The 18799-nt window shown below is 52.4% G+C and overlaps 2 protein-coding genes across 7 annotated transcripts; both read right to left on the reverse strand.

Annotated features, from left to right (window-relative positions):
• Nucleotides 1–2717: 2717 nt before the first annotated feature.
• Nucleotides 2718–9074, reverse strand: LOC125954634 (uncharacterized). 2 transcript variants are annotated; one of them, XM_049685109.1, is made up of 4 exons: nucleotides 8582–9074; nucleotides 5639–5764; nucleotides 5320–5544; nucleotides 2718–5224 (listed from the first exon to the last, which is right to left on the reverse strand). In XM_049685109.1, exons 2-4 carry the CDS (start codon nucleotides 5741–5743, stop codon nucleotides 3548–3550), a joined length of 2007 nt encoding a protein of 668 aa, XP_049541066.1. In that variant the 5' UTR covers nucleotides 5744–5764; nucleotides 8582–9074; the 3' UTR covers nucleotides 2718–3547. The 2 variants fall into 2 exon arrangements, with proteins under 2 accessions (XP_049541066.1, XP_049541058.1); XM_049685101.1 differs by lacking the exon at nucleotides 8582–9074 and adding an exon at nucleotides 7156–8549.
• Nucleotides 9075–11758: 2684 nt separating this feature from the next.
• Nucleotides 11759–18705, reverse strand: LOC125950500 (allantoinase-like). 5 transcript variants are annotated; one of them, XM_049678578.1, is made up of 3 exons: nucleotides 18301–18701; nucleotides 13155–13589; nucleotides 11759–12957 (listed from the first exon to the last, which is right to left on the reverse strand). In XM_049678578.1, exons 1-3 carry the CDS (start codon nucleotides 18508–18510, stop codon nucleotides 11950–11952), a joined length of 1653 nt encoding a protein of 550 aa, XP_049534535.1. In that variant the 5' UTR covers nucleotides 18511–18701; the 3' UTR covers nucleotides 11759–11949. The 5 variants fall into 5 exon arrangements, with proteins under 5 accessions (XP_049534535.1, XP_049534544.1, XP_049534561.1 ...); XM_049678587.1 differs by lacking the exon at nucleotides 13155–13589 and adding an exon at nucleotides 17778–18212; XM_049678604.1 differs by having other exon boundaries at nucleotides 11760–12939; nucleotides 18301–18693.
• Nucleotides 18706–18799: the final 94 nt, after the last annotated feature.

Raw genomic sequence — 18799 nt, forward strand, 5'->3', positions numbered from 1 at the left:
TTATGTTGCGCCTGCCTTGCGCTCGGGTATCGCGTGGTATTAACACCACCCGACCGCTGACGCTGCTCTAGAGGCTAGAGGATTGCCAGGCGCGTCCACGAGGCGCATATGCTGGCATATCACGTCATCGGGTATACTCCTCCTCCTTCTCCTACTCCTCGGACAAACGTCGTTTTATGGAACGCGCGACCAAATGTGTCGTCCGGCATAGCCGCGCGCTATCGTACTCTCGCCCCGCACCTCTCCATGAGCGAGCACGTTCACGCTGTTGCTTCTGCTTACGTCATCACGCAGCAGCTCTAGAGGTTTTGTGTTTTTTTTTTTCAAATTCACATTTTGTTTATTATGCGCCTTTCAGCTCACCTCCCTCGTTAGCTCGTATCACTTGAGAGAAAGAAAGAAAGAGAGAGAGAGAAACCCTCCCATCGCATGCGCTGGAATGAGTGTATTCTCATATGCTGGGAATGGAGCGCGCGATTACTGCCTTTCGCTGTCACACGCACCCCCCCCCCCCCCCCCCTCGCTGACGTTCTGTGACTGTACGAGAATCTTTGGAAATTGGTCGAAGCTGGCGTGAATTACGGTCGCGATGACTAAACGGTGGTGACGCATTGCTGACAGCAGCAGCCAACCTTCCCTGATCGTAGTTCCATTTTTGGAACACCATCGTCTGGATGCCCGATGGTGGCAGTACGGTGCCGGTGCTGATGCGCTTCGATGACGGATGTGATAACAGGCATCGACGGGATGACAGATCCCGTCAAAGCCGAAAGCCCCTCCCGAGAAAAAGCCTGCCGGGACGGTATGGATCCCGCGATCTTTTAGCGCGAGAACCTCCCGAGACTGGCAACACGTGTTGCAGCACGATTCAACAAACCCCAGTACCAACACCTTATCAGTACCAACGACGTTTATTAGGCGGTACCCTTGGTGCGTAAGGCGTGGAGAGAGAGAGAGAGAGAGAGAGAGAGAGAGAGAGAGAGAGAGAGAGAGAGAGAGAGAGAGAGACAAAAAAAACCTACTAAAGCATAAAGAAGCGGATAGAGGGGAGATAGAATTGGAAGCCGTTAGGACTCGCCCTCGGCGACTAGTAAGATAACGGCCCGAAGCGTGCGGAACCATCATCGCGATGGAGAATCTCGAAACGTGGCGCGTACATCTCGAGCGAGCGTCGCCTCGCAATGTTTATGTTTCCGCTCCCGTGCCCACACCCCTTTTGGACACCCATGAAATCCCGGGGCCCCAGCCACTGGGATCAATATGCATCTCAGAAGTACACTCTACAGCGAACCGATCGCTGTTGGCTGTCGGGAGGCGCGCTGGAATAATTCCCCGCGCGGACAACTTCCCGACATCTTGGCGGCCTGTGTATCCCGCGCAAACCGCACCCTCCTCTGCGCTATCGTCATCTTCACGTTGACCCGCCGATCGTTCACGATCACCAACAGCAAACCATCAGCTACATGACGTAATGTTTATGTTATTTTTAAATCGACTCGGTTTCCAGCGAAAAGCACAACACAGTACAAACAAGAAACCAAACACACACACACACACACAACCATGCGACGTCTTATACCGTCTCTATACACACCGAAAATTTACTCTGCGTTATCGAAACTGTCATATCGCAACGAAAAAACCCGTATGAAAAATAGCTAGGACACAAACCATTCTCTTTTTTTGTATGGATATAACAGTTTGGATAGTGCAAGGAAAATGTTCATTGTGTGTGTAGAGTTAATAGCCTTGGCCACATGAGGCGTAAACTCTAGCGTAAATGTAAAAATAATGCCAAAAAGTTTACGCTTGCCGCTTACACGCTGGCAAACGGTCCGTGGAACGTGAAATCTAGCATAAACCAAGGTGTTTTAAATAGAGAGGTGGCTTCTTATAGGACCACAGCCCGATCGGATTTTTGGAAAAAAAACTTCAGATTTTGACAATTAGGTCCCCCTGTTTATGTTTACTTCGGGAACGCTCTTTTCGAAGCTGTTCTCACTTTTCCGTGGTATTGCGAAAGTTAAAATTCACGAAAAGTGGCACTGTCACAAAGAAACGAAAGTTAAATTCACGAAAAGTGCCACAAAAGGCCCTACTGTAAAAAAAAATGCTGACTTGTCAAAGCGTTTATGACGCCACCTCTCTATTTAAAAAAAACCTTGGCGTAAACGCTGTTTGCAAACTGGTGGGCTCTCTTTGTGGTTTACATCGATAGTGAATGATCATTGCTAGTGGGTTAAATCCTTTTCTTGCACAAAACGACCCTAATTTCCTCAGCCCGGCCACGTAAACATATCGAAGCGGAAACGTGTTGGCATTAATTTGTAAATTTACGCGTAAATTTACGCTCCGTGTAGCAGGGCCTATATAGCTAGGACACAAACGTTTTGTTTGTTGCGTGAACTTTCCATGCTGCCTGAGAAGTTGTGTGTGTGTAGAGCCACTGTAACCGCACGCAATGAACACGAGGCAATTCAAGTTCAAAGCTGCTTATTGGGATGATAGTAGTATTAATGGTAGCACATGTACTCCTTCGCAAGGATTGCCATTTTTTGAATATGAGAGAAGTTTAGGTAATGCATTCAACAAGCCTGAACAACGCATGAAAAACTGAAATCTCTAGCAGAAGTGTAGCTATTTAATGTATTGTACCATTTATTACGGTTCGAATCGAAGTAACATAAATTGCGACCCATCCCACCCCCCATCCCCTCCCCTCCCGCCACCAATAGTGCAGGCTAGTAGGTAGACCCAACCCCATCTAGCTCAACGGACGCCAGAAAGGGCAATCATGGTTTGCATGGTACAGTAATAATAACCCAAGAGAAACAAAGCGAAAAACATGGAACAACTTATCAGAGATACGCTTATATATACTAATCGTTTCGATTTTCCGATTCTCCTGGACGCTCTAAGCTTGCAGAGTGCTGTGAGTTGTACAGGGTAACGCTGCTTTGCAATGCGATGGCCACACTAATATATAAATATGTGCTTCCGGATTAAACCGGCCCACTCCCCCTCTTCCCCCCCTCCCCTTTGTCGGTGCTGTGGTATACAAAGTTCGTCAACAAACAACGTACGATATAGCAAACGACGACTACACGTCGGCCGGTGCCTCATGCTAATGACGATCTCTTCCTTCTCACTCCCCTTTCCATTGCCCTATCAGCTTGCGCGCTCACTGGACTCACTGTGTTCTAAATTTATGTTCCTGCCAAATTATTCGTATCATTGTTTAAATCCGAAATTGTTTGCAAAATATCTAGACGACTAGAGGACCTTAAGTATGCGAAACTAAAGAAAGTGCGGGGGACCGAGTCCGTTCCACTCCAGCCAGCCCTTTTGGTCAGCCAAAGATGGTGGCTTCGCGTGGTGCTTTTTCGTGTTGAAGCGATCTTCGCAACACCTTAACATGCAATTTTAAGTATATCTACTAACAAATCGCAACACCCTGCATCCCACTGACGGCAAACACTACGTTTGTGAACGCGCCCGTGGTGTTCGTTCGGACATTTCGAAGCGAGTTCCAGGGAGCTCCACTGACTCACTGGTTATCAGCGCCCGCCACCACACCTCCGCTAGCTAAGCCATGCGATCCAGGGTTAGCCCCATGGTGTTGCGTGTGTTGGTGTTGAACCTCCTGCCCGTGCGGCTCCGGCTTGTGTAGTTCGCTTTCAATTCGCTGACCATGACGTTGCGAGTGATGATGGTGCTGCTGCTGGTGCTGCAGGTGATGGTTATGATTGGAATGGTGGTGGTGGTGATGCTGCTGCTGCTGCTGCGCCTCCTTTCCAGAACCATGCTTCACGTGGTGCGAACTATGGGCGACGTCGTGCTGGGGATCGTGGCCAGTACCTGTGCTATCGCGCGCCGACCGATGATCGTACGTCACAACCGTGCCGGCATGGTTCGGTTTCAGCTCGTGGGCATGTATGTTGATCTTCTCCTGTATCTCGTGCCCATTCTGTATGCTCCGGTGTTCCTCCAGATCTTCCTCGTTAGCACGTATCACGAGTGCCCCATGCGGTCCCCAGCCAAGATGGTGGTGAGCATCGACCCGCTCCCCGACCACGTGCTGATGGTGATGGTGGTTATGCTGTTGATGCTGCGCATTCCCACCCATTCCCTCCATCATGCGTCCACTGCCGGCTGCTTGCGGTTCGTGCGGCGCTCCTCCAGCGGCCTGTGGCCAATGCAGGCGTAACGCACTGTACTGGTGCTGCATCAACCGCCGGTGATCGCCACTAGCATCATGGTCTCCGGCCGTCCCGGTCGCCTGTGGCAATTCCTTTGCTGGTGAACTATCCGCGTCCTTTACGGTGCCAACAACGCCACTACTACCGTGACCATGACGGTACTCCTTCGCATCTTCCTGCTCTTGCTCGTCGTCCTCCTCATCGTTGTCTCCATCATCGTCCTGCTGCCTCTGGTGTGGCAGCTGGTTGATTGTTAACAGTTCGGTTTCAGCACGGGTGACTACCGTAGGTCTCGGAGAAGCGCCCTTCTCCGGCGTCGGCACCGCATCTTCCTCCTCTTGGCCCTCCTCGCCCTCCTCCACCAGTTCCGTGCGCAATCGGTCGAAGTCGAGGATCGCGTTCTCCGACTGCAAACTGTCGACCAGCTCGTCCCAGTTCCGATCGCTCGTACCCTTGATCAACCGTATCATCTCGACCAGCTGCTCCCGGTCGGCCGCCGAGTTCGTCGCCTCGATTGAGCGCAGCAGCTTCGTGATCTTCTGGTGTAGCAACTTCTTCACATTGTCTGTGTGGCTGTTGTGTTCGTAATGGTTGAGCTGCTGTTGCTGCAGGTAGCTGGTGCCACCGGTGTGCGTCTGGAGCTCGTGTACCGGCGTATGACGGATCGGTTCCGTATCGTTCTCGCTGTAATGCACCACCTCGAGAATCTCCGGTATATCGTCCTGTATCATATCGCTACCCCCGGTACTGGCAGTTGCGGCAGGAGTGTGCACACCCTGAGGGTCACTGTCCAGTCTGACCTGGTGGTGCTGGTGGTGGCTCAAGGATGCGGGAGCATAACGGTGTTCACCCGAACCCGGTAGCGACTGTTCCGGATGAGCGTCAGCCAGACGGTGGGTACCGACACCAGTGGCACCGACCGATTGCTCCTCGCATGCCGTACACGAGCAGTTGTGGATGAGCTGGATGTGCTTGTAGATGTAGGGCGTTTTCATGCTCGGATGCTCCGTGCAATCCACCTTCACCTGCCGAGCCACAAAAATCACCGTTTTTAGATTTAATAAGAGAAGGAATGAGAGGTAAGAGAGAAAGAGAGAGAGAGAGAGAGAAAGCTACTTACCCTTTTGTAGGACACATCGGACGGTTGACAAGAGTCACAGTACGGTCCGATGATCTCGCCGGGATCCGACGGTTCGGTATGCGGGATCGAGTAGCTAAAGCAAGCGCCCACGCACACATTGTTGTCGATCGTCACCTGCTTGCAACCCGGCTCGGTTATCACCTGGCTAATGTTGCGCGTCGTACACCAGGACTGCTTGTTCGGGTACAGCACGATGTTGTGCACCTGTTGATGCGAAACAGGAAGAGATTAGACGATGCTGCTCCCCGTACCCCCTCACAATGCCCTCTCATCACTACACCTCCCCCCTTTTTCCTACCTTGTGCTCTCGGTTAGCGATGGTGCACGGGGTGCCAGCGAGCGTCAGTCCTAGTACAATCAACGCCGCCTCCTGCCAGAGGACGACGGTTCGAGCAGGTACCATAGCGGGGCGGCGGCCGGTACTCTACGGTATACGATAGAAGAGAAGACAAAACACACGGACGCACGCGTCACTGTTCAGTCCCTGTCCTGTGATAATAAGATTCGCGGCCGGTTGCCGACGTCGACGACGACGACGCTGTTGACCGAACGGGGTTGTGCTCTCCCCCCTTTGTGGCGGGCTCTGGACTGGACTGCTCGCAAGCGCAACAAACAGCTACACAGACTCCGATCTCCGAGCCACCCGACCCGCCAAGTCTCGCAGGTGTGTTCCTCGCGTGTCCCCACGCTTATTGATGGTGTGTTCATCATCACCATAATCAACACCACCCGACTGGTCGTGGTCGTCGTCTCGTCATCATCATCGGGGTCGTCGTCGTCGTCGTCGTGCGGAATTTGCCGAACACGAAGCAAAGCTATTTGAATATTCATTCCACGCAAGTTCCTCGGCCTGGGACTTGACTCGATTGGACTGGACCGGACTGGACCGGACCGGACAGGACGAACGGTCGGTTGGTCGGAAGGAGGAGATCGTCGGTAAGGGGGGGCAAGGGGTAAAGAAGCAAGAGTTTACCCATAGAGAAGGTGAAGGTGGATCACACCTCGGGTGGCATCACCATGCCTACTGCCTCGTTGTTACTCCCCAACCAAAAAAAACACTCACACACACACAGCATCTCTCTTTCTCTCTCTCTCTCTCTCTCTCTCTCTCTCTCTCTCTCTCTCTCTTGGCTGCGGCATGCAAGCAAGAAAACCACCTTCGTTTCCTAACCGGCCCTAGGGAGAGAGGAAGGGAGGAAGGGGGGAGAGGGGACTTGAGCCTAGGCCTACGGAGTCGCTAAATTCCAAGCTCCACCGTGCTCGTGCTAAAACAAGTTTCATCGCCTTCGCCACGGCATCGGCTTCGAATCGCTACATCGCTCTCGGATATCAAGTGTCCCTTGCTTTTGCAATTTGTGCTAGAGCTCCTACACCGTGCTGGCCCAGCCAGCCACCTGGCCATTCGCCACCACTAGTGCTCGGGATACTTACAATGACAAGCATACATTCTAGCCACATAGAGCTTTGCATGTATGCCGTCCAGCCGCGTTCGAACGTGTGATTAGCGTGGTTGGGGTGGGGGGGGGGGGGGGGGCTGTGGATAACGGGCTCGAAGTAGGGCGCGCGAGCAGTCATCGAAACCATAAGCTCGCCAAACGCTCCTGCTTAGAGCAAACACGGCATTTACGTATAATGAAGCGAATCTAACACCGTTACGAGTACCCTTTAAAACCACCACTAGGAAGGGGCAGTGCAACCCCCGTGCGGGGTCACTTCCTTTACTACCCCGAGTGAATTCACTCCCGCTAGCAGTTATCCCCATCGGTGGGTGCATGCATGGCGTGCTCCCAAACGAGTTGCACCAGTAGAGCCTACCACGTTCGAAAGCGCTCCAAACAAACACACACATACACACACGCGCGGATCACGTTTGAGTGGTGGTAGGAGAGGTGGAGAGGAAGAAAAGCAAGCACCAAACCAAACAGAGTGGCCTGACTGACTGACTGACTGACATCTCAGGTGGTGGTGGGCTGGATTGGCGGACCTACCGTTGCGGATGCAAACAGCTTCCTCCTTTGCCACACCGTACAGCACACGGACACCCCGCGCACGACACATGCACCAGGCAAAAAAGCCCAGTGCTGTTGCTGCTGCGCAGTTGCAGCTGGCTAGAGAGCAGAGCGGCGTACAAAACTGTTCTAGCGAGCGCTTGTTGTTATTGTTTGGTCTAGCCAACGGATCGATTCACATTCAACAGCATATATGTGTGTAAACTTTGTGTATCACAACAAACGTTCCTGGAATTGGAATCGAAGATGGAGAAAGGGGTGGGGGGTGGGGGATGGAGAGCTTTAGCTGATAAGCTGGTTCCCTCCCTCGTGAATCGTGTACATTGGATCACCCGGGAGCACTCTGCTATTAGCGATCCATATCCGATCCGGCTGCGTGTTTCTCGCCTCAGAGCGGATCTTTGTGGTCAACTCCTCCGGCAGTCTTCATCGCCAGTCGTCACCCCGTGGTGCTGGTACCTCATCAGTCCTGATAGTCGCGTGCGTGGGGGGTTTAACGCGATCCGCCCGTTGTTGTCGTCGCCATTCGTGGTTGTCGTTGTCATCTGAAACACACACAACCGGTTTCCGAGCGGCGGGCTCGGAGTGTGCTGGTGTGTCAGGTGAGCAACGCTGCAGTAGCACTGTGCCATGCGGCAGGTTGCTCTGTGTTCACCTCGCTCGTTCCCAGCGAACATGTTCCACACACAACACACACACACACACAACCACAAGCACACCTGTTTTGGGGCCACTCTGCACTGCCGCAGCCGGGACTCGAACCGGATCCGGACAGGTTTTTTTTTTTTTTTGAGGATATACATGGAAAGGGTGTCCGTGGGTTGTGGTGTCGAGTAGGGAGGTGCATGGGGAGGGTGGGTGCCTAGACTGTTGATCCCAACCAGATCGCTTGTCGCTAAATAAATCATGCGCGCATGTGTGTGAGTGCGTGCTGCGTGCGGGGGGAGGGGGGCGAGATGTTCCATTCCCTAAAACCATGCACGGTCCGATAACCGGAAGGATACTTGGACATTGTGGTCCTGTGCTGTGTAACCAGCAGGCCCCAATCGGGGCCTGGTAACAGGGTTGCTGGAGATGATAGAAAGCTCACAAACAGCTGTTCTAGCCGATCAACGCTTAGCCCGGTTGCCAGACAGGATGATCCCAGCAGATGAGCATCATGTTGATTGTGCGTGCGTTCGTGCGTGCAGGATGATGGTGTTTGATGGAGAAGATGGAGCGACATAACTAACCTGACACCCGGATGCCAGCAATCCGACTCGGATCCGACTCGGAGCACACGGTAGGTGAAGGCGGTGGCAAGTATGCACGCTCTCACTATTTCACGATTTCGCCTTGTAACGCTCGTTGGTATCCTGCTACAGACTAACAAAACCCAATCGTTCTCTGCACAAGGACACAACACACAGGCACAGGCGGACAACCGTGGACGGGATACGCAGGTGCTGGCAGGTGGTGGTAGCGCGCGCGAACGAGCGTTCACAAATCCGAAGCGCCCACGGCGTGGCGCGATCACAAGAATTGCGATTCCCACCGAGCGGTGAGCTTGCCAGGAACGTACTGAGCTAGATGCGCACTACTAGTGCGACTCAAAGGTAGACGCAGGCACCGCAACTCCACACAAAGAGCGACTGTGTGTATGTCGCGCCGAGCCGCAACAAAACCCCTTGCGACTGGTAGTAAGTTCCTACCTTCCCTAGTACACACGCGACCACACATTGCCTTGCGTGCCGTCCCTCTATCCTTACGGCCCAAGGAACGACTGACTCATCTCCATGGAGCGATCTCTCCCCGCTCTCTTCTTTCTCTCTCTCTCTCTCTCTCTCTCTCTCTCTCTCTCACACACACACACACACACACTCTCACGCAGGTTTGTATAGTACTGCGATGGGATGATGATACATCGCGGTCGCGGTCTACGACAGTTTGGCCCGCTGTCAGATCGAAAGAGCGCACACTAAACCGTGAGCCGCCTGCACCAGTCAGCCGATATCCGATCGGCTCCGGTCAACTGCTCACTGCTTCTCGGAGACATCACTAGCCTCTCATTGCTCACGATTCAATCCAGTGTCGCAGCCCTCTCACTAACAGCCTCCGATAGGAAAACGCAAAACCGCGACCGGCGATCGGCGGCTTCGCGCTACAGTACTAGTGCTAGCAGACACGCTGGACCGGTTGGCATCGTTGCAGGTTAGCTAGCCGCTCCGTCACTACAGGAGGCTGCGCTATACCCGTACGAACGTCATCGCCACCGAACTATCGCGCAGCCCTGGGGTGGAAAATTCTCAGCATCGCTGCCCTTACCATTATTACGTTTTGTTTTCTCGGACCCCTCGCGGACCGCGGAACCGATAAGGAGGGACGCTCCCATAATGCCAAAAACGAATGAAGGTGCAATGTTTGGCCCCTGTTCTGTGTGATACAGTCAGATGAGAGGTGTCGTCTGATACAATGAGAGGTGGTGTGATAAGAAGCGCCGGCTGTTTGGCTAAGTGAATGCAGAATCAACGGCGGTTGGCGAAGGATCCGAAAATAAATTTCAATGAACGTGGCAGCATCTCATGCCTTGCTCATCCCTTCCGAACGGGAGCGTGGTAACGTTGATACCGTTTCATAATCATTTTGCTATCAGCGCAACACAGCAGGACATCGTTCGGCCGTACCCAACATCTGCGTGCATACTCGATCACCGATTAGCATACTTTCAGGAGCCATCGTTAGTTGTACAACAGCAAATTACTTAATGTTCCTGGTGACTGTACCCTGGTGCTGGGTACGAGAATGTTTTCCTTTTTATTTACTTCATTATAGGGCTCCTGTTAAAGAGTGGAACGGGGAGCCGTTGGCTAGCCTTATCCTGTTGTGAAACATCTGCATCAGCCCGAAATGGTTGATGGTGGCCGTGTTTTTGTTCGGCTTCAAGTCGGTCGGGCATGATTGAGCTGCTTCACCGCAGCCGTTTAGTCGAAGAGCGCATTACGTATGTTCTGAAACATAGTTCCAATGGAAGATTCAAACTTAATTTGAGTTTTCAACTAATACGCTGGACAAACTTACCAGAATATAAATGATCATCGTGTTCTCCCATTCTGCTGTTATGTACCCTTTTAGCCGTAGGCGTTCCAAAAGAGTCAGCAACGCTTCATACAAGTCGAGCTCCCAAATTGTTTTTCCATTGGCAGCAATGAAAGTTTCTACCATACGCGATATTTTTGCTACTACGATAAGGTTGTCGTATAGATGCTGGTTCCACATACGAAATAACTTCCGTTCGGCTATTGTAGCCATTTCGAACCTTAGATTCTCGAGGGTTGAGGAGTTACTGGCCGATGCAGTCACTGGAGTGAAACAAAATCAAAAAGGTTGGTCACCGAAGGTGAACTCATTCTCATAATCAAGAATTACACGCCAAAGGATCATTTGCACACGGGCTTTTTCACAAACCACACGCAGCACCACTAAGCTAGCGCTGCTGCGTAAATGGAAGATTTCGGTGACCGTCGCTCAGCGGGTCATTTCGCTAATTCTAACACTTGGATCTATTTATTTCAATTGCTATCACTAACCTTTTCACAACCCGCAAATTAAATGCGTACGGTCACTGCACTTAGGCTGTCAATCCGCGAACTCGTCGTCGTCCAAAACCACAGCTGTATGCAACGCCCCACCGAATGTTGCTATAAGCGCACAAAACCACGAATAATTATTCGAAAACTAAATGCACTGTTTGCTGCTTCGATGCGACAAATTTTGCGAACTCGATATGATCTCGTTTGTGCACTTCCTTAGGCTGACGTAACGGGAATGAAAAAGCAACTGCCTCGCCTATGGAATCACGCGCCGGTGGTGTTTTTCATCTTAGAACGCATTATTCTCGGCTACCTTCTGGATCGCATTCCTTTGTTCTCTTTGCGCGGCTCACACTTGCAAACCTCTTATGTGGTCTTAGGAGTAGTGACCGACGCTGCCATATTGTACTCACAAGCACGCATAGTGAGTCGCACATGAAGTGTATGCGTGAGCGTAAGCGTGCCTCGCTTCTCATTGCTGGGTGAAGCGCTAATCATGCGTGCGTGCGTGCGCGCGTGCGCGCGTGTGTGTGTGTGCCTTATGAATTTTGGCGTCATAATCATATTATTGGTGGTTAATTTGAAAGGCCCTTTTAGGGAGTTTTAGGTACACACTCGAAAATATGTTGTTGGATGATGCTTTCTTGGAATACCGACCTGGGTGCCAACTTGGGGCTTTTTGTTCTTGTTGCTATTATGGTGCCTATGGTTATTGCTACGATTATTGAAAAGACGACGAGTAGCAATCATGCATTTTACGAGATGGCCAATGGCTCCCTTCTTTTTTTTTATTGGTTTCATATTTATAATTACTTATTCTGAATGCTCTTGCAAAGCTTAGATTTTATTCTAGTTAGAAAGTTGTTGCATCAGCCGAGATCGGACCGGGTCCGAGACGCTCATGATTGCATTCATCCAGCACATCGGATGGTTGAGATAGAGGGATTGCTTAAATACTGTGCTAAATGTTCTACTGCTTCTGCTTTATCGCCGAATAGACCTACTACAGGTATTCGCCTTCTTCTCTCTGCTCACCCACGAGGCCCTGGATACAGGGAGGGCGGTAATCCTGCACGGCTGCCCTTATTCATCCGATCGCCGCAGGTCTGCTGCTGCTGCTGCTGTGTTTCGGCCGGATCGCGTAGCAGAATATTACCCAGCGGAGGACCGGCAAAGCGTCGGTCCGGATCCGCATCGCGCCGATAAACTGGTGTGCCGCGGAGGAAGGTAGCATGCACGATACCGCGCAGCTCCCGGTTGAGGTACGGTGTGGTCCGTTTGTGCTGGAACTCGATCAACTCCTCGGTCACAGTAAACAGACCGTCTGGGTCCCAGACGCACAGATCGCCGTCGTAGCCGGGATCGAGGCGGCCTTTGCGCAGGCTCATGCCGCACAGGTAAGCTGGCTCCATGCCAAGCAGTCGGACCATATCGGCCAACCCTAACCCGTACCGGTGGCAGTGCGTCCAGAAGAGGGGCAAACCGAACTGCACCGATGCGATGCCACCCCAGGCCTCCAGGAAGTTGCCTCGCCGCTGGTCGTCCTCGGCCAGCTGCAGCTTAAGAGTAGGCGGGCTGGGAGAATGATCTGACACGATTAGATTGATGTCGCGGTCGCAAACCGCCCGCCACAGCCGCTGCTGATTGCTGCTGTCCCGAATTGGCGGGCAACACTTGTACTCGGTTCCCGAATCGGGTACGTCCTCGGCCGACAGCGCCAGATAGTGATGGCACGTTTCCACAGTCAGATTGGCCCCGTTGGCACGAGCTCTGCGTATCACTGGTAATGCACTGGCTGCCGACAGGTGCACGATATGGGCCCGAATCTTGTAATCCTGTGCCACTTGCCCTACCAACTCGATCGCCTGCTGCTCCATCAGTTCCGGCCGCGTTGCCAGGAATGTATGGTAGTTGGCGGGGTCGTCTATTTGCCTCGATGACCGTGTTTCCGGTTCACCACTAGGTGACCGGGTTTCCGCTGCCGGTATTTGTCGCTCTGTACACTCCATTTCCGCATGGAACTGTCCTTCGAAATACCCCTCGAGTGTTGGAGAAAGGAAAGGGAGAGAAAGAAAAAAATAAAAGTACAAGAGAGAGAGAGAAAGAGAGAGAGAGAGAGAGAGAGAGAAAGGGGGGAAGGGAGAGAATTATATCAGAGAACTTAAATGAAATATATTAGATGGAAGATGAAGAAACTATATGAGAGGGATGATGGTTAACCGTTGCCGTAACATACCGCCAGCACCGCTCCGGTACCCTCAAGCAACTGGGCGGCTCGGTGCACCTGCTCCTCGCTAACGTGCGGGAACTCGTCGACACCGCTCGGGCAAAGAAAACATTTGAAGCCGATCACTCCAGCGGCTACGAGCTGGTGCAGCTCGCTTGCCTTGCCACCGTCGTCGTCCACATTGGTCGGAACGATCCCGCCCCAAAAGGCCACGTCGACGTATAGCTGGCCGCGAGCGGCTGCTAGCTTAGTGCGCAGGTTTGCAACGGTCGTCGTCGGAGGGATGGAGTTGAGCGGCATATCGGCGACGGTAGTAAAGCCACCGGCCGCCGCCGCCTTGGTCGCTGTCCGGAAGCCCTCCCACTCCGTTCGTCCCGGCTCATTGATGTGCACATGCGTATCGACGAGTCCCGGCATCATCAACAGATCGCCGAAATCATAACGCTAAAATCCGAGAGAAAAGGATGTCGAATATCCGAATCACCATCGGGATCGGGATTGCTCAGAGCGGGAGCGAGCGGCCTAAATTTACCTCTAAACGTGTGCCTGTTTCCAACTCCTGCCGCTTGCTCTCTAGTAAGTACGCTTCAACCGCTCCCCAGGAGTCGAGCACGCGCGTTACGCGTCCATCGATAGTCGAGATAAGCAGGCCGCCAGAAAACACCTCACACGGATCCCCGGGAGTCACTGGGGTTGCACTGTTCAGGAATATCCGTTTGCTGGTATAGAGCGCTTCTGCCATGTTTTCTGGTCCGCCGGCGTCCGGGAGTTTCCGCTGATCGCCACCGAATGTTTATAGATCAGCTCATGAACCGGCCCTTTATAGGTAGCCTGTCCCGTCTGCCTGGAGAGGCACAATCGCGTACGCGTACTATCACGCATCCCGAATCTATACGAAGGAGAGTGGCTAAGGATGGCTACGCCGTAGACGAAGCAACCACTCTGCTGCGCAGCTTTCTGGCTATTATCGGCTCTCGGGAGCAGGCACGATCGGTGATACAGCTGTATGCGATCCGAGCCCCTGAAAAGGAAGGTGGAATTGTGGTCGAAACAACGAACAAACAAACAAAAACCTCGATCGACCGATCGATCGAACGATGCACGGGATACGTGCCTGCGCACCCCAGCCAGCTAGCGGATTTGTGGAGATTGCGCAGTTGGCAGTTGTCCGATTCTTACGACCGGTGACCATCGAATGGTGCACGCCAAGGGCGGAGATTGTCCTAATGGTCGAACGGTATCACCGGTTAACCGTTGCAGATTAGCAAGCTGCTCCGTCACTACAGGAGGCTGCGCTATACCCGTACGAACGTCATCGCCACCGAACTATCGCGCAGCCCTGTTGTGGAAAATTCCCAGCATCGCTGCCCTTACCATTATTACGTTTTGTTTTCTCGGACCCCTCGCGGACCGCGGAACCGATAAGGAGGGACGCTCCCATAATGCCAAAAACGAATGAAGGTGCAATGTTTGGCCCCTGTTCTGTGTGGTACAGTCAGATGAGAGGTGTCGTCTGATACAATGAGAGGTGGTGTGATAAGAAGCGCCGGCTGTTTGGCTAAGTGAATGCAGAATCAACGGCGGTTGGCGAAGGATCCGAAAATAAATTTCAATGAACGTGGCAGCATCTCATGCCTTGCTCATTCTTCCCAAACGGGAGCGTGGTAACGTTGATAACGGACGAAGCAGGCACCGCTTCATAATCATATCGCTATCAGCGCAACACAGCAGGACATCGTTCGGCCGTACCCAACATCTGCGTGCATACTCGGTCACCGATTAGCATACTTTCAGGAGCCATCGTTAGTTGTACAACAGCAAATTACTTAATGTTCCTGGTGACTGTACCCTGGTGCTGGGTACGAGAATGTTTTCCTTTTAATTACTTCATTATAGGGCTCCTGTTAAAGAGTGGAACGGGGAGCCGTTGGCTAGCCTTATCCTGTCGTGAAACATCTGCATCAGCCCGAAATGGTTGATGGTGGCCGTGTTTTTGTTCGGCTTCAAGTCGGTCGGGCATGATTGAGCTGCTTCACCGCAGCCGTTTAGTCGAAGAGCGCATTACTTATGTTCTGAAACATAGTTCCAATGGAAGATTCAAACTTAATTTGAGTTTTCAACTCATACACTGGACAAACTTACCAGAATACGGGTTACCATCATGTTCTTCCATTCTGTTGTAATCAGCCCCTCTTGGCGTAGGTGTTCCAAAAGAGTCAGCAACGGTTGATACAAATCGCGCTCCCAGATTGTTATTCCATTGACATCAATGAAAGTTTCCACCGACGCCGGTATTTGCGAGTCTGTGATAAAGCCTTCGACCGATCGATGCTGGTTCCACATATCCATTATTTCTTGTTCGCCTGATAGAAGCGAATAGTATGCTCGCAGAAGATCTAAATAAACGCGATCAGCAGCCATTTCGATGTTGTTTATACTTTAGATTCTCGAGGGTTGAGGAGTTACTGACCGATGCAGTCACTGGAGTGAAACAAAATCAAAAAGGTTGGTCACCGAAGGTGAACTCATTCTCATAATCAAGAATTACACGCCAAAGGATCACAGCACACGGGCTTTTTCAAAAACCACACGCAGCACCACTAAGCTAGTGCTGCTGCGTAGATGGAAGATTTCGGTGACCGTCGCTCAGCGGGTCATTTCGCTAATTCTAACACTTGGATCTATTTATTTCAATTGCTATCACTAACCTTTTCACAACTCGCAAATTAAATGCGTACGGTCACTGCACTTAGGCTGTCAATCCGCGAACTCGTCGCCGTCCAAAACCACAGCTGTATGCAATGCACCACCGAATGTTGCTGTAAGCGCACAAAACCACGAATAATGATTTGAAAAATAAATGCACTGTTTACTGCTTCGATGCGACAAATTTTACGAACTCGATATGATTTCGTTTGTGCACTTCCTTAGGCTGACGTAACGGGAATGAAAAAGCAACTGCCTCGCCTATGGAATCACGCGCCGGTGGTGTTTTTCTTCTTAGAACTCATTATTCTCGGCTACCGTCTGGATCGCATTCCTTTGTTCTCTTTGCGCGGCTCACACTTGCAAACCTCTTATGTGGTCTTAGGAGTAATGACCGACGCTGCCATATTGTATATATATACACACACACCGGCCACCGGCCAATCGCGAGATGGCCAATGGCTGCCTTATTTTTTTAATTGGTTTCATATTTATAATTACTTATTCTGAATGCTCTTGCAAAGCTTAGATTTTATTCTAGTTCGAAAGTTGTTGCATCAGCCGAGATCGGACCGGGTCCGAGACGCTCATGATTGCATTCATCCAGCACATCGGATGGTTGAGATAGAGGGTTTGCTTAAATACTGTGCTAAATGTTCTACTGCTTCTGCTTTATCGCCGAATAGACCTACTACAGGTATTCGCCTTCTTCTCTCTGCTCACCCACGAGGCCCTGGATACAGGGAGGGCGGTAATCCTGCACGGCTGCCCTTATTCATCCGATCGCCGCAGGTCTGCTGCTGCTGCTGCTGTGTTTCGGCCGGATCGCGTAGCAGAATATTACCCAGCGGAGGACCGGCAAAGCGTCGGTCCGGATCCGCATCGCGCCGATAAACTGGTGTGCCGCGGAGGAAGGTAGCATGCACGATACCGCGCAGCTCCCGGTTGAGGTACGGTGTGGTCCGTTTGTGCTGGAACTCGATCAACTCCTCGGTCACAGTAAACAGACCGTCTGGGTCCCAGACGCACAGATCGCCGTCGTAGCCGGGATCGAGGCGGCCTTTGCGCAGGCTCATGCCACACAGGTAAGCTGGCTCCATGCCAAGCAGTCGGACCATATCGGCCAACCCTAACCCGTACCGGTGGCAGTGCGTCCAGAAGAGGGGCAAACCGAACTGCACCGATGCGATGCCACCCCAGGCCTCCAGGAAGTTGCCTCGCCGCTGGTCGTCCTCGGCCAGCTGCAGCTTAAGAGTAGGCGGGCTGGGAGAATGATCTGACACGATTAGATTGATGTCGCGGTCGCAAACCGCCCGCCACAGCCGCTGCTGATTGCTGCTGTCCCGAATTGGCGGGCAACACTTGTACTCGGTTCCCGAATCGGGTACGTCCTCGGCCGACAGCGCCAGATAGTGATGGCACGTTTCCACAGTCAGATTGGCCCCGTTGGCACGAGCTCTGCGTATCACTGGTAATGCACTGGCTGCCGACAGGTGCACGATATGGGCCCGAATCTTGTAATCCTGTGCCACTTGCCCTACCAACTCGATCGCCTGCTGCTCCATCAGTTCCGGCCGCGTTGCCAGGAATGTATGGTAGTTGGCGGGGTCGTCTATTTGCCTCGATGACCGTGTTTCCGGTTCACCACTAGGTGACCGGGTTTCCGCTGCCGGTATTTGTCGCTCTGTACACTCCATTTCCGCATGGAACTGTCCTTCGAAATACCCCTCGAGTGTTGGAGAAAGGAAAGGGAGAGAAAGAAAAAAATAAAAGTACAAGAGAGAGAGAGAGAGAGAGAGAGAGAGAGAGAGAGAGAGAAAGGGGGGAAGGGAGAGAATTATATCAGAGAACTTAAATGAAATATATTAGATGGAAGATGAAGAAACTATATGAGAGGGATGATGGTTAACCGTTGCCGTAACATACCGCCAGCACCGCTCCGGTACCCTCAAGCAACTGGGCGGCTCGGTGCACCTGCTCCTCGCTAACGTGCGGGAACTCGTCGACACCGCTCGGGCAAAGAAAACATTTGAAGCCGATCACTCCAGCGGCTACGAGCTGGTGCAGCTCGCTTGCCTTGCCACCGTCGTCGTCCACATTGGTCGGAACGATCCCGCCCCAAAAGGCCACGTCGACGTATAGCTGGCCGCGAGCGGCTGCTAGCTTAGTGCGCAGGTTTGCAACGGTCGTCGTCGGAGGGATGGAGTTGAGCGGCATATCGGCGACGGTAGTAAAGCCACCGGCCGCCGCCGCCTTGGTCGCTGTCCGGAAGCCCTCCCACTCCGTTCGTCCCGGCTCATTGATGTGCACATGCGTATCGACGAGTCCCGGCATCATCAACAGATCGCCGAAATCATAACGCTAAAATCCGAGAGAAAAGGATGTCGAATATCCGAATCACCATCGGGATCGGGATTGCTCAGAGCGGGAGCGAGCGGCCTAAATTTACCTCTAGACGTGTGCCTGTTTCCAACTCCTGCCGCTTGCTCTCTAGTAAGTACGCTTCAACCGCTCCCCAGGAGTCGAGCACGCGCGTTACGCGTCCATCGATAGTCGAGATAAGCAGGCCGCCAGAAAACACCTCACACGGATCCCCGGGAGTCACTGGGGTTGCACTGTTCAGGAATATCCGTTTGCTGGTATAGAGCGCTTCTGCCATGTTTTCTGGTCCGCCGGCGTCCGGGAGTTTCCGCTGATCGCCACCGAATGTTTATAGATCAGCTCATGAACCGGCCCTTTATAGGTAGCCTGTCCCGTCTGCCTGGAGAGGCACAATCGCGTACGCGTACTATCACGCATCCCGAATCTATACGAAGGAGAGTGGCTAAGGATGGCTACGCCGTAGACGAAGCAACCACTCTGCTGCGCAGCTTTCTGGCTATTATCGGCTCTCGGGAGCAGGCACGATCGGTGATACAGCTGTGTGCGATCCGAGCCCCTGAAAAGGA

Source organism: Anopheles darlingi, chromosome X (genome assembly GCF_943734745.1).
Source record: "Anopheles darlingi chromosome X, idAnoDarlMG_H_01, whole genome shotgun sequence".
Taxonomy (NCBI): Eukaryota; Metazoa; Arthropoda; class Insecta; order Diptera; family Culicidae; genus Anopheles; species Anopheles darlingi.